The sequence below is a fragment of the Eptatretus burgeri genome, chromosome 3 (genome assembly GCF_056783735.1).
Source record: "Eptatretus burgeri isolate ZD-2024b chromosome 3, Ebu_testis_v1, whole genome shotgun sequence".
NCBI lineage: Eukaryota > Metazoa > Chordata > Myxini > Myxiniformes > Myxinidae > Eptatretus > Eptatretus burgeri.
The window spans coordinates 121600864-121616526 of NC_140963.1; the positions used below are offsets into that span (position 1 = coordinate 121600864).

General features: G+C 43.2%; 1 protein-coding gene across 3 annotated transcripts in view; it reads left to right on the top strand.

Annotated features, from left to right (window-relative positions):
- Positions 1–284: 284 nt before the first annotated feature.
- The window catches only part of LOC147030879 (hepatoma-derived growth factor-related protein 2-like), a 132262-nt gene continuing 116883 nt past the window's right edge, over positions 285–15663 (top strand). For 2 of the 3 annotated variants that reach the window (XM_085875410.1, XM_085875411.1), the window contains exon 1: positions 285–704. In XM_085875410.1, coding sequence (XP_085731536.1) covers positions 633–704 — 72 coding nt within the window. In that variant the 5' untranslated portion in view covers positions 285–632. The remainder of the gene's footprint in view (positions 705–15663) is intronic. The other variant, XM_085875413.1, reaches the window with a different exon arrangement.

The window sequence follows — 15663 nt, forward strand, 5'->3', positions numbered from 1 at the left end:
GCTTCCTTTCCCGCCAAGTTTTAATCAGGATTATTATGGTTGGTATTTAATTGTAGTTTAAATTTTGTCGAACTCTCATTTAAAATTATTTTTTCAGTTTTTCCTTTAAACTTTGCAATCGTACTTTTGGTCCATTCGCGCCGACTGGAACCGCAGTGAGCTTGTGGTGTCTCAGCGTGTTCTTCGCAGCTTACGTCGCTTTCTCCATCTAACTTTCTCCGTTTTTTTTTTTAATTGAGTTGCCTAATTTAACGAATCCCAACCACTGATAACAGAAAACTGAAGCTGCGTGATGTATATGACGTGCGAAACGCTGTTTGATTTAAAGTTTTTAGCGTTTACCCTTCATTTCAATTTTGCCCTCACCCGTTGGTCGCTGTGCCGTGTGTGAACTGTCGGGGCTCGGGCCTGGTGTGCTGTTCCCTTGCCGTGTACAAACCGTTCGTTCGAGGCGAGTGCTCTACTGAGGTATTGCAGGGTGTACGCTCGAGTGCGCGCACTCTCTCTCTCTCAGGGTGTGTGTGTGTGCGAAGCAGCGCGGAGGTTTGCAGGTGTCAACATAGTGAAGTGCCGTGTGTCCCGTGTTTGCAAAACTCTTACTTCACTGCGAACCGGACGTCGCCTGCCGGGCTATGGCCAAGCAGTGTAAGCCCGGAGACCTCATTTTCGCGAAGATGAAGGGTTACCCTCACTGGCCCGCCCGGGTAAGGACGAAATTAATAATAATGATAATAATAATGATGACGAGAAACATTGTTTTCCACACATGTATCGAGCCTGTTGAAAGAATGTAACGAAGTGACACGAAGGTTGAAATGATGGCTTTTAGGTGATTGGCAACAAAAGGATGAGGAAGATCTGACGAGAGTTGAGTGAGTGAGTGGACATCATGATGTCTTCTTCATCAGGAAGTCTGAAATGCGGAGAATTTATTGGACGTTGAACACCATCGGAAATGATGGCTTTTAGGTGATTGGAAACAAAAGGATGAGGAAGATCTGACGAGAGTTGAGAGTTTGAGTGAGGAGTGAGTGGACATCATGATGTCTTTTACATCAGGAAGTCTGAAATGCGAAGATATCGATGGGACGTTGAACACGATCCGAAATGATTGCTTTTAGGTGATTGGCAACAAAAGGATGAGAAAGATTTGACGAGAGTTTGAGTGAGGAGTGAGTGGACATCATGATGTCTACATCAGGAAGTCTGAAATGCGAAGATATCGATGGGACATTGAACACCATCGGAAATGATGACTTTTAGGTGATTGGCAACAAAAGGATGAGAGATTTGACGAGAGTTGAGAGTTTGAGTGAGGAGTGAGTGGACATCATGATGTCTTCGACATCAGGAAGTCTGAAATGCGAAGAGAATTTATGGGACGTTGAACACCATCGGAAATGATGGCTTTTAGGTGATTGGCAACAAAAGGATGAGAGATTTGATGAGAGTTGAGAGTTTGAGTGAGGAGTGAGTGGACATCATGATGTCTTCGACATCAGGAAGTCTGAAATGCGAAGAGAATTTATGGGACGTTGAACACCATCGGAAATGATGACTTTTAGGTGATTGGCAACAAAAGGATGAGAGATTTGACGAGAGTTGAGAGTTTGAGTGAGGAGTGAGTGGACATCATGATGTCTTCGACATCAGGAAGTCTGAAATGCGAAGAGAATTTATGGGACGTTGAACACCATCGGAAATGATGGCTTTCAGGTGATTGGAAACAAAAGGATGAGAAAGATCTGACGAGAGTTGACAGTTTGAGTGAACGAGGAGTGAGTGAGTGAGTGAGTATACGTCATGATGTCCACATCAGGAAGTCTGAAATGCGAAGAGAATTCGTGGGACATTGAACACGTTCGGAAATGATCAGTTCGCACGGACTCGGGATGAGACACCAAGTGTGTTCGTTGGCGGATGACGACTTTGGGCTTTGCAGTTACGGATGGGTGTATTGAAGAGAAACTGAGTGACGCATCGGGTTCGAGATGGGTTCTCCTCGACGTATATTGAGACGTCACCGACATGCTCACAAGGTTCTCCCATTTGATTTCGTCCAACAATGTGACGTGCCTCATTTGCTGGAGTCTTGGCCCGTAATTTACGGACACATTCTCTGGTGTCGCTTTTGATTGAGCAGGATTTCCAAGAATTCAGTTTGAATTTTATTAATTTTTATTTTCATTTTAAAGATCTCAAAGCATTTTCCAGGAAAAAAAAAAAGAATAATTAAAACTAGATATCTGTGATTGCCAAGGGTAAGCCTCCTCCGGCCCCTGCGATCCAACGATGGCCATGTCTTTTTTTATTTTCAGAACACCATATGACCTTGATCTTCAACTTTTAAGTTGAAAGTGTAAATTTAGAAAATATGTCCCCATCTGCTATCTCGCCATAAAACTCAACATCATGGAAATCGGAGGAGAGTTATTTGAGTTACGATTAAAAAGGTGTTTTTCATTAATTTGGTCCCAATTCGAAGAAGTCGATTAAGGTCATGAAATATACTGTCAGGTGCACAACATCAATGTAAGTCCACTATTATGATGCAAGAACATCTTGGAAGGTCAAGCAGTCTTTGAGATTCCACATTGGCAAAATTAAGCAATGACAAAAAAATAAGCGTTTTGTTTTGTTTTGTTTTACGCTTGACCTTGACCTTTAACCCAGAGGGGTATGATGTAAAAAATCAAACATAAATGTAAAAAAAATTGTCAACTCCACATTCTTTTTATTCCCATTATTGTTGTAAAATTTCATTCTGGAAGTCCCAGCCAGTTCCGAGATGCAGCTTGGACATAATTGCAGAAAAAACTAGAAGGGTACTCTGTAGAGCGCATACCTCCGTCCCGTAATTCCTGATCCACGAGAACATATCGGGCCCAATACATTTTTGAAATATAGTGCTATATATAGTTTTTGAGCCCTATCTCTCAATGGTGAAGAATCACTTTAAAAATTCGGGGAATCTGATCTGGATTCGGATCTTCACCAAAATTGAATCAATTTGTCATGGCCACACACCTAACCTCTCCACCAAGTTTTGTCCGAATCCGTCCACAACCTTTTGAGATATCGTGTTGTATATTAGTTTAGCCCTATCTCTCAATGGTGAAGAATCACTTAAAAAATCCTAGTACTCGGATCCAGATCTTCACCAAAATCTAATCAATTCGTCCTTGTCACACATCGAACCTGTCCACAAAATTTCATCTGGATCTGTCCACAACTTTTTGAGATATCCTGTACACAGACAGACAAATAAACAGATAGAAAGGGGTGAAAGCATAACCTCCTTCACCTTCGGTGGCAGAGGTAAAAAGGTAGTTTAGTCCTCCTATGGGTCTAAGAAACTCTGAGCCTGTTGCATTAAAAACTGGGGGCACGAATTACATAAACAAACCCGCCAACATGTTAATGAGTGAGATATTTGATGACACCAACAAGGATAGGAATTAAATAAAGCAGCCGACTTAAAAAAGAAAGACTGAAGCAATAAAAAAAAAGCTTTATATGAATGAATTAACCCCAAAATATAAAAAATTTTGTTAACCCAAATTTCTTCTGAATCTGTCCGCAACTTTTTTAGATAACCTGTTCACAAACAGACAGACAGGGGTGAAAACAACCTCCATCCACCTTAGGTGGTGGAGGTAATTATCCAATCAATAACGACCATGCACTTGCCAATTAAATTTGATCCATCCCTTTCAATCCGAATCACATGTATCCATCCTGACTACGTCATCTCAAAATGCCTCCCGTAAAGTAACGAAAGTCATACACGACGGCTTTTTGGTCGGAAGTCATTACATTCTCTGAGAAAAATGGCAGGAATATGGTGGCTGTGCACAGGAGAATTGGTGTCGGTGGGAAATGTAACTTGATTTCGATCCTGTACCTCCATATGATGATGAACATGTTGAAAAATTATTTTCATTCCTAATTTATGCATAAGGTTCATCCCACCAAGTAATTCACGTAATATTCACAAAATGGCCCATTATTATTCATGACCCTGAAAGTACCAAGGCAAGCGATGCAGTTTGACAATGTCAGGGAAGGATGAGAACACCTCCATTGTTCTGACTGACAGTTTTGCTAAGTGTAGTAGATCGTAGAGAAATTGTGCAACTTATGATACAAGCATCAAATTTGGCATTTCTGTTCTACAGGGCTTTCTGATCAAATCTGCCCGATTGGCCATTTGAAAATCCAAATTTTGAAAAATTTGAAGAAAAATAAAAAAAAAACTTCAAAAAAAATTGAAGTCACAGCTGGCTGAAATTCTTGAAGCACAAGTGAACATCCCAGACAGAGAACCAAGGGGAGATGCAGTCATCATTGATGGCTCAGCACTTATCAATGCCCTACCTCCATGCACTTCAAAGATATTGATGACTATGCTAAAGAAGACATCATCCCAAAGGTGGAATCCTATGGTGCCAGGTACGAGAGGGTGGACGTAGTGTTTGATGTGTACAAGAAGTCAAGTCTGAAGTCCGAGGCAAGGTCGAAAAGGGGGCAAGGAATCAGAAGAAGAGTGACAGGAACCAGTAAGACCCCAAGTAACTGGAGAAGCTTTCTTCGAGATGACAGCAACAAGACTGAGCTGTTTCACTTCCTTGCGGAAAAGATGTGTGAAGCCCAGACGACAAGCACAGTCATTGTCACAAAAGGAGAAGATGCCATTAGCAACACAAGGAAGTCACTGGATGCTGTGTCTCCATGTTGTCATGAAGAAGCTGATACTCGAATATTTGTATACGCCAGGGATGCAACGACGGATGGTTGCAAGTCCATTATCATTAAGGGTAATGACACGGACGTACTAGTCATAGCAATATCTGTACTGCCATCCTTACAGGAACTAGGTCTTGAGAACATGTGGATTGCCTTTGGCCAAGGAGCCAAGGCCGATGGATTACAGTCCATGAGGTAGTTTCTGCAATAGGGCCTGAGAAAGCTCGAGGGATCCCATACTTCCATGCGTTCACTGGATGTGACGTCGTGTCTGCCTTCCACGGTAAAGGGAAGAAAACTGCATGGCAGACTTGGAACGTCTTTGATGATGTTTCTGAAACATTCACCAATCTCAGCCAGCATCCAACATTGATTCGTGATCTTGACTTTTTTTTTTTTTTTTTTTTTTTTTCAAAATTTGGATTTTCAAATGGCCAATCGGGCAGATTTGATTAGAACCCCCTGGAGAACAAATGTGCCAAATTTGATGCTTGTATCATCATTTGCACGATTCCTCTCAAAAATTGCTGTTATCTGCCCCACTATAACTACCGTAGTTGATCTAGCTTTGTCTTGTACTCCAAATCGACTTGTCTTTTAATCCATCCATCCATCGGGACCACACACTGTGCAGAGTGTTGGTGCTACCTCAGCAGTCTCCTTGGCTATTTGGCACAATCCTGGATGGGTCGCCACTCCGACACAGGATACCAGCAAGCTGGTACTCATTTTGCTGACATCGGAAGGATGACAGGCAGAGTCAACCCCACTTGGTATTCAACAGTGAGTGGGATTTGAACTCAGGATCCAAGGATCCCAAGCCTGCCACCCTAACCATTAAGCCAACACCAGGCATATATATTAATGAAGGAAAGAAAAATGTGAAATTAGCCAATTTGATTTGTGCTACACATTGACTTGCAGGCTGAAAAATAGGGTATTATGAATTGTAAAATCCTGCCAAAAAGTAAACACAATAAAAAGGGGTGTGGAGGCTTTGCGGCTCCAACCCGTGGAAATGTGGGGCGGCGATGGCATCACATAGGCTGTCGGTATTTGTAAGAGGCCACTATGCAGACACGAAGAGGAAACCCAGAGTTGATGAAGCATGTAGCGCAGGTGGACAATGTCAGATGAAGCTGCTCCGTAGGTGGAGCTGCAGTGAACAGAGACTCGGAGCAGCAAGAACATATGGGTGGCTCAAACACCTGTATGTCTGATTGAAAAATGTCTTCAGTGTCGGCACAACGGAATCACCACCGATTATGCAGCAGAGCAGGGCAGGGCAAGGACTACCCGACTACTTTTTACCCTTAATTTGAAGACTCACTGGGTTTCACTGAAACAGACTCAGGTTTCAAAGTCCCAAAGTAACACGGAGTTGAACAAAAATGCTGCAGGGGAAAGCAGTAAATTGACCGTTACGTCATGCTGTTTGTTCAGCCACAAGTATCAACAGCCACCACGATGTCGATACATGTAGCATGTGGTATGACCAAGATGTAATCTGTGCTTGGACTACATAGTCCATGGGCCCAGGCCAGAAATTCTACTTGTCGGTGCCATCTCAGGAAACCAATCCTAGTTATGATTTTTGAATTGGTGTATATATATATATATATATATATATATATATATATATATATATATATATATATATATATATATATATATATATATATATATATATGATCATATTTTGATGTGATAACCATTGCAGACTGGCAGCTTATTGGTAGTTATCATCTCTGGAATGTACCCACCCTCCGCATAATGAAAGCGAAAAGGCAAACTCAGAAACATTCACTAATGATGCAATTTTTGTTTCCACATGGGGCTAGAATGAACTGCAAACCACAAATACATGTCTGAAATGCTTTATTTATACCATCCGAATAATCCTTTCTGTCATTCCTGAAGGCAGAATTTGTTTTATGGCAGAAAGGGGTGAACAATAGGGCCTTTCAAAATGTTGCTGATTAGTGATTTTCAGTACATTTTAATTTATAATATTGTCATACAAGTTCCCTGGGTAGTGCTACTGAACCGCAGTAGCCTACAACATGCACATGTTGTATGAGGAGAACATTTATGAACATTTTACAAGTTTTTACCACAGTTAAAGGAATTGCCCTTCCCCTACCCAAGTTCCAACAAGCGTCCAAAATGTGAAATTTACGGATAACCCAAATTTCACCACGCTACTGTGGCATGTTTATGTACTATGTTTTACTCATGCATATTTGTTGCCATGAATGTCCTTGTGATTGTGCCAAAACATTCACACCATGGATCAGTAGTCTAGTCTTCATCACTGTTATCAGCATCAGAGTCCTTGAGGTCTACAACCTCTTCCTCGACATCAGCGGGCTGGTTGCTGCAGGTTCACAACTTGCACATGTCAGTGCACTTCAGGCTATTGGCAAGGCACGTGCAGTCTGGGAGTTTGCACGACCGTCCACACTTGCAGGAAAGCAGTTGCAACACTGCATCCGGTGCTGGAGAACCCTGCATACACTCGATGGCCAGCTTCCCATCATCATCAGTGGTCCATCCACAACCCTTGGGACTTGGAACATAGGGTTGGCATTGCAGACAGCGCCTCCAAATAGCAACCTGGTAGTTTGCACGGAGGACATGCATGAAGAGGCAGTCTTCACATGGTGGAAGCTGACTGGACTCTATCTCTCCCCGTCTGGCACAGAAGAGTTGATGTCGGAGTTCATTGACTTTCGTGGTGTTGGTAGACGGCACGTACATGTGGTAGGTGACCTCTTGCAACTTCTGAAAGAGCTCGGTGGATACTTGCCATGAATGACCGAGCTGACTGAAGGCCTCTTGGTAGGTCTTATCCGACTTCATTTGCTTCAAGGTGCCCATCTTTCCCCGGCCTGCAAAGGCGCTGACTGTATCACAACCAGAGAACACATGCAGTCCAACCAGGGCATCACATACACTGTATCCCATCGCTCTCGCAAGCTTGTCAATGTCTAGGAACCGTGTGTGGGTTTGCGTACCACACTTGTGATACACGGGGCATGGGATGTCCTTATTGAAGGCAAGACACAACACGAGGACATCTGTATCTTCGGCAGTGATCACCACAGCCTTGTACCCAGCCTGTGCTGCATGCAGAGCATGCAGAAGCATCCAGGTGTCTGCTTCCTCCTGTGTGGACTTCAGCTCTGCCACTTCCTCCCAGTGGTCCTTGGTTTTATTTTATTTTTTTTTGATTTTTTCCCCCAAAACGTCAATATCTCAGAATGGTAAAATAGTAAAAATGCAAAATACATACACTGAGCTGCTCTTCTGGAACGGTTATCACATATTGAAATAATCATATAGTCCCAACCAATAACTTAGTAGCCCTAAAGTTTGGTTTCCTCAGATGGTACCGATATATGCCTGGGCCCATGGACTAACAGATCCAATGGGCTGACCGGATTGTGTTTTTTTTTTCTTCAGCTTGAGGTGATCTGTTGCTGAAAGTTCTCAGTTGGTTCGTAAAGATTTCAGATCCAAATCAACTTCTCATTAAATATTTCACAGTGTGTTCACATGTTGGATGACAGTCGAGTACAGATCTTGTCAACAATCTTTTAAAATACGGGTGTCAATGTCACCTTGCAGGCGTGCATTCGCTTTATTTGGTTTTGATGAACACGTGCTACAAAAACTGTTTGAAAAGAAGTTTTCAAAATACCCGAAGGCTTAAATGGACATCAGATTACAAGCGGTGGAATGAAAGAAATTGGAAGTGCGTGCGTTTTACAGATGAATTGAAGTTCAAATTGTTTGGCAACAATCAATCATCGTTTGTTCAGCAATGGACGACTTTGGTGTCAGTCATATGCAACGTCTATAGTGCAGCATTGTGGAGCATCAGTACAAGTTGGGGGCAATATCTCAGTCAATATTGTCAATCGATAAAAAATTTATGTCACCCTTGCATTTATTTATTTTACAGAGTTTAAGACTCATAGAGGAGCTGTCACACAACTAACACACTTACATGCAGACAGAAACACACCAGATAACCCAGGACTTTACTTCAGACAAACATAGCCGGTGGCCTTGCGGGAAAGTGACATAACTTCCGGGTTACACTGGGCACCTGCTGCACCATCTCTTGAGGTCACTTTTCATTCTACAGTCAGCATGGTGATAAGGAGAAACATCTCCCCTTCAAATGAGATCAGGATGCCAACCCAGGCATCCTGGGTTGACCGGGATGCCAATCACTCGGCCAAGGTTGGAATCAAACCACCGACCAACCAGATTCAGAACGGACCCTCTGATCATAATATCATTATTGTGTCTGGTGAAGCAAGGACATCAAGACCCTTCCAAGACGTCGCAAGGATTAGGTGAGAATTGAGCAAGGATGCAAGATGTAACTGTATTAAGATCCAGGTGGCTGACCAGCTTCGATTTTCCTACTTCTCAGGTGGTTGTAGCTACAGTTGATCTGTTGCTGAGAGTTGTTAGTTTATTCATAATAATTTGAGATCTGTAACCTTCATCGGTCAAAAAAATTCTTAAAATGCCCAATAATATTTTGTTCCATTGCAGCAATTTTTTTTTTTAAACAAACATTACCATTTTTTCATCAGAGTTTAATAACCCTTCGTATCGCATATTTTCATCACAGAACTGAATTGCTTTTGTGTAACATTGCTCATGAATTTATCTTCCTATTAATTAAGTTGTATATCGTCAATCAAAAGACAGTATTGCCCAAATACATTTTTTGCAAGTTCCAAAGTATCGGCACCAAAATTACCCCCTTGTATATCTGTGCTCATTGTTATGTAGTATAGCCGGATAGATCATTCTAAAGCTTTCATAGGTTGGCTGTATTTGCTTTCGAGTGCCATTGCAGTTATTGATAAAAAAAATGGGAACTCTCTTCTGCATTTTGTCAAATTCACCTGAGAGAGAATATTGGCTTAAAACTGACGATGTGCAAATGGAAATTGCACTTGTATAAGTCGTGCCAAACCAGTCACATCCATTTGAGGTGGCAGCCATAAATTCAGCCACCATTATGACAGAACCATGCTTTTGTATCGCCAGCCGAGTACCTGCTCTATGGGCGATGTTGTTCTTAGGATGCAACACGTTCTTCTGACGCATAACTTTATTTGGGCGGTGTATAGGCAAGTGACAGCTCTGCATAGGAAAAATAAATAACCCAGGTTACGTGCACGAAGCAAAAACATACATCCTGCTTATAATTCAAAACACTTCACTGCACTGGAAAACGTGGGGACAGGAATACTGCACTGTAAATAGTGGAGAAATGGTGAATACCCTCCACCACCTGGAGGCAGCACTACATGATACACATTTACATGCAGAATTTCAATCCCCCTCACTTCCCCAAGACCACCAGCAAAGATAAACACACCCTGATGCATTAATTGGGGTTATGCTGATCCTCTGTAGCAAGTTTGGATGTAATTGGCCCAGAACTTTAGGAGTAGTTCGACAAACAAACCCACAAACAAACGTACATTCACCTGTTCGAGACTGCTTTGGCAGCCTTGATGCTCTGCGCAGAGTATGGTCCCAATGGATGGATGGATCAACAGCAGTAAACTTCTGAATTTTTTTCTGCAACTTTTAAATGCTTTGCTTTATTTCAATTAAATTATATTCTTTTACACTGCAGAACACAAATTTCCTCATTGGCACTTCCAAAATCCTTCAGTTCAGCAGTACTTGGACAAAATATTACAGCATATTACGTCATCACGACCAATCAAAAAAGCCTCTCGCAGACCCCGCCTGTGTCCTTTATTCTCAAGATTAATTTTTTTATTTTCACCATATCTCCACAGTTATATCTGAAAATAACAAAGTTAGAACTGATAATTTATTATAAAAGTCTGGTAATTGACCTTACCTTCATTTTCATTTTCGGCTGATAATTAAAAATTTCATTGTGTTTATTGCTGTGATTGACGAGCAAATACCACCTGTCCCTTCGCTGATGGAAATGTTAAATAGGGGTGGGGGAGGGGGGAGAGAGAGAGAGGATGTGGAGGGGGAAAGGGGGGAGAGAGGGGAGCGAGGAGGGAAGGAGAGTGAGGAGGGGTGGGGGAAGGGAAGTCAGCGTGAGTTGAGAGGAAGGGAAGGTAGAGGTGCAGTGGCGCGTTAATTACGATTCATTCTGTCTCATCAAAATGACTGCATGGAATAACAGTGAAGATGGAAGCAAAATAATGTCTGAAATCCATTTTCTACCGGTCACACTATAAATATCACCCGGAGACAAACACCGCCCGGACATGTCCAGAGATGAACACAGTCCAGAGACAAGCACCATCTGGACGTAATCAATGCCTGGATACGACTATATATATATATATATATATATATATATATATATATATATATATATATATATATATATATATATATATATATATATATATATATATATATATATATATATATATATATATATATATATATATATATATATATATAATACACACACACACACACACACACACACACACACACACACACACACACACACACACACACACACACACACACACACACACACACACACACACACACACACACACACACACTGAGGAGAACAAGTATTTGATACACTGCCGATTTTGCAGGTTTTCCCACTTACAAAGCACGTAGAAGTCTGTAATTTTTATCATAGATACACTTCAACTGTGAAAGACGGAATCTAAAACAAAAATCCTGAAAATCACATTGTATGATTTTTAAATAATTAATTTGTATTTTATTGCATGAAATAAGTATTTGATACATCAGAAAAACATAACTTAATATTTGGTACAGAAACCTTTGTTTGCAATTACAGAGATGAGACATTTCCTGTAGTTCTGAACCAGGTTTGCACAGACTGCAGCAGGGATTTTGGCCCACCCCTCCATACAGATCTTCTCCAGATCCTTCAGGTTTCGGGGCTGTCGCTGGGCAACACAGACTTTCAGCTCCCTCCAAAGATTTTCTATTGGGTTCAGGTCTGGAGACTGGCGAGGCCACTCCAGAACCTTGAGATGCTTCTTACGGAGCCACTCCTTAATTGCCCTGGCTGTGTGTTTCGGGTCATTGTCATGCTGGAAGACCCAGCCACGCCCCATCTTCAATGCTCTTGTTGAGGGAAGGAGGTTGTTGGCCAAGATCTCGTGATACATGGCCCCATCCATCCTCCCCTCAATGCGGTGCAGTTGTCCTGTCCCCTTTGCAGAAAAGCATCCCCAAAGAATGATGTTTCAACCTCCATGTTTCACGGTTGGGATGGTGTTCTTGGGGTTGTACTCATCCTTCTTCTTCCTCCAAACACGGTGAGTGGAGTTTAAACCAAAAAGCTCTATTTTGGTCTCATCAGACCACATGATCTCCCATTCCTCCTCTGGATTATCCAGATGGTCATTGGCAAACTTCAGACGGGCATGGACATGCGCTGGCTTGAGCAGAGGGACCTTGCGTGCATTGCAGGATTTTAATCCATGACGGCATAGTGTGTTACTTATGGTTTTCTTTGATACTGTGGTCCCAGCTCTCTTCAGGTCATTGACCAGGTCCGGCCGTGTAGTTCTGGGCTGATCCCTCACCTTTCTCATGATCATTGAGGCTCCACGAGGTGAGATCTTGCATGGAGCCCCAGACCGAGGGAGATTGACTGTTATCTTGAACTTCTTCCATTTAACTAATAATTGCGCCAACATTTGTTGCCTTCTCACCAAGCTACTTGCGTATTGTCCTGTAGCCCATCCCAGCCTTGTGCAAGTCTACAATTTTGTCCCTGATGTCCTTAGACAGCTCTCTGGTCTTGCCCATCGTGGAGAGGTTGGAGTCTGATTGATTGAGTGTGGACAGCTGTCTTTTATGCAGATAACGAGTTCAAACAGGTGCAGTTAATACAGGTAATGAGTGGAGAATGGGAGGGCTTCTTTCAGACAAAACTACCAGGTCTGTGAGAGCCAGAATTCTTACTGGTTGGGAGGTGATCAAATACTTATTTCATGCAATAAAATGCAAATGAATTATTTAAAAATCATACAATGTGATTTTCAGGATTTTTTTTTAGATTCCATCTTTCACAGTTGAAGTGTACCTATGATAAAAATTACAGACCTCGACGTGCTTTGTAAGTGGGAAAACCTGCAAAATTGGCAGTGTATCAAATACTTGTTCTCCCCACTGCACACACATATATATATATATATATATATATATATATATATATATATATATATATATATATATATATATATATATATATATATATATATATATATATATATATATATATATATATATATATATATATATATTGTTACGGCTGTGGAAATTCACAATACACCATAAAGGGTCCTCAGGTGAGATATATCGATAAGTGCATGTGTAGCTAGCCCACACCCGTTGTTTAGAGGGAATATGTGTGATTCATCCGGGCTGCGACGCTTTGAGTTTGCCATTTTTCTTTCTCTGTCGTTATTTTGGACTATTAAGCCGCCAACAACTCAAACGCCACCACCTTCACCTCTTTACCTCCACAACTCCATCCCACAAACATCGGTTCACCGCCATTCCCAAACGACGCCCGCAAACCACCAAACCACCACAGCAAACCCCCCACCACCTTCGCCTTTCTCCTTCCACAACCATCAACCACACCACCAGTCAACACTGAACGTCGTGCTGTCCAGGGCCCGTTCGGTGATTCTTGCCGAACGCAGCAAGTCTCGACTGTGAATGCATTCCTTTTAGGAGAGGAAAACGGATCAGGAAGGCTGCACGCCCCTTTTCTTCTATCCAATGACTGAGCATCGGGTGGCATGGCCCCGCGTCCGAACACGCTGTGAATGCGTTCCTTTTAGGAGAGGAAAACGGATCAGGAGAGGCTCACGTACCTTTTTCTCCGTCCAATGGGCGAGTGTCGGGCGGTGTGGCCCCGCCTCCAAGCGCGTTTTGATCCTCCAATCTGCATACAAGCTCCTCCCCCGGTCTATAAAAGACGCGAGAAAAACACACCTCGCGTGTGAAGAAAGTGGCACAGAAAGTGGCGCGAGTCAGTGGGCAGAAAGGGGTGCAGAAAGTGGCGCTGGTCGGAAGTCGTGGAGTCTGAGGCGTGTGTTTGCGGGGATGGAGCTTGGAGTGGAGGTCGAGGGACGAGTCGCAGAGTGGAGCAGGGACACAGAAGAGGGCTCAGGGGCGAGAGTTCGCCGGAGTCGGTGTGGTCCCGGGACCCTGCTAGCGGGACGGAGCGTCCGCCATTCCCCTCTCCCGACCCCGAGCATCAACAATTCCCCCTCCCCCCCCCATCCACGCTGAGATAGCGCCAGTAACCCCGTCCGTTCCCCAACCCAACCGTGGTGCCTGCGCGACGCACGCCTGGAGGAGCTCGACCATACCAGGGACACGGAGTCAAGCGCGTTATGCGGACATTGCGGCTAGCCCGCCATCGCGCCACGAGGGCGCGGGTAAGACCCCTTCGGTCTCGTGGACCTGGCCGATCACCCAGGTCCCACGTTCATTTGGTCCACGGACCTGTCTGCCTCCTTGCCTCTGAGGGTGGCTTTCGTTTTCTTTGCTTTTGGTGTAAATGTGTGTGTGGCGCCAGTCTATTGAGTAAACCCGTATAAGTGCTTGTACATTGCGTTATTCGGTAGTAATTCTGCGTATTGTTCTTGCTTTGACTGTTATATGTGCATTACTGTATGGCTGTGAATACGTGCTTGTCTGAGTGTGAATAATAGTGCTTGTCAAATTGTTTCCCGTTTCATTGCGTCCTTTCCTTCGGTTGAAAGTTCCATCTTGCATCACGTAAGGGATTGGTAGTGGATGCAGACACCCAATAAATAATCTGAACCGTCGAGGTCGACGATAACTCCGCTCGGTTATCCCTGCGGCACGGAACGAGCCGCTTAAGCGGTTCGTGTCTGAAGTCGACCTGCGGCGTGGCACAACTCCTCGGTACGCTACCCGCGCGGGTACTTAGGTATATCGACATTCGGCGATTCACCCTATTTCACGTGGGTAGAATGCGGACTGGGTTGTAGTGAGGTTAAACCCCCACCGTGACTGGCTCCTGGCGGTAGTTCCAGTAGGGTCATGACTGAATTGTCCGTTCCGGTGGGCGACGCGTCGCGATTCGAGTTACGTGGCCGATCGCACGCCGGGCGTGCGAAATTCGTTATATGTATATATATATATATATATATGTGTATATGTATATATATATGTATATATATATATATATATATATATATATATATATATATATATATATATATATATATATATATATGTATGTATACAGTGGACTACTCGTAAGTCGTCACCAACAGGACCGAGAAAAAAGTGACGACTTGCGCGCATGGGAACATTCATGATGACTGTGGGGTGAGGGATGAAGTCACGCGTGGCCTGGACACGTACGTGTGAGAGGGCGCAACAATCTCTAAGCCGGCTATTGTACCAAAAGGGAAACACAATCCTCAGTGCATAGGTGGGGGTTCATTGGTGAGTTGTAAAATGATCAAGCAAAGATGGAATTCATGAATCGGTTTATCAAAAGTCAAGATAATGAACAACTGTAAGACAACTCGTATACCATCGGTGATGGTGTATCACCATCGACAAATGTGGAATGAATTGCTGTTGGAATTCATTCATTGGAATGAAAACTCGTATACCATCGACAAATTACATGACACACAGTCATCGTGGTGATGACTACCACTCAATGCCTGTGTGTAAGTGAGTGTGGTGATGTACAAAACAAGCCAATATAAAACCATGATCGGACTTCAACACGAAGCCCGATCGATCCTATACTCCTTCGCCAGAGACTGCATTGTGCAGCCTGTGGGAGCGCACCGTGGTCGCTGACTGAGCTGAACCCAGCGCAGT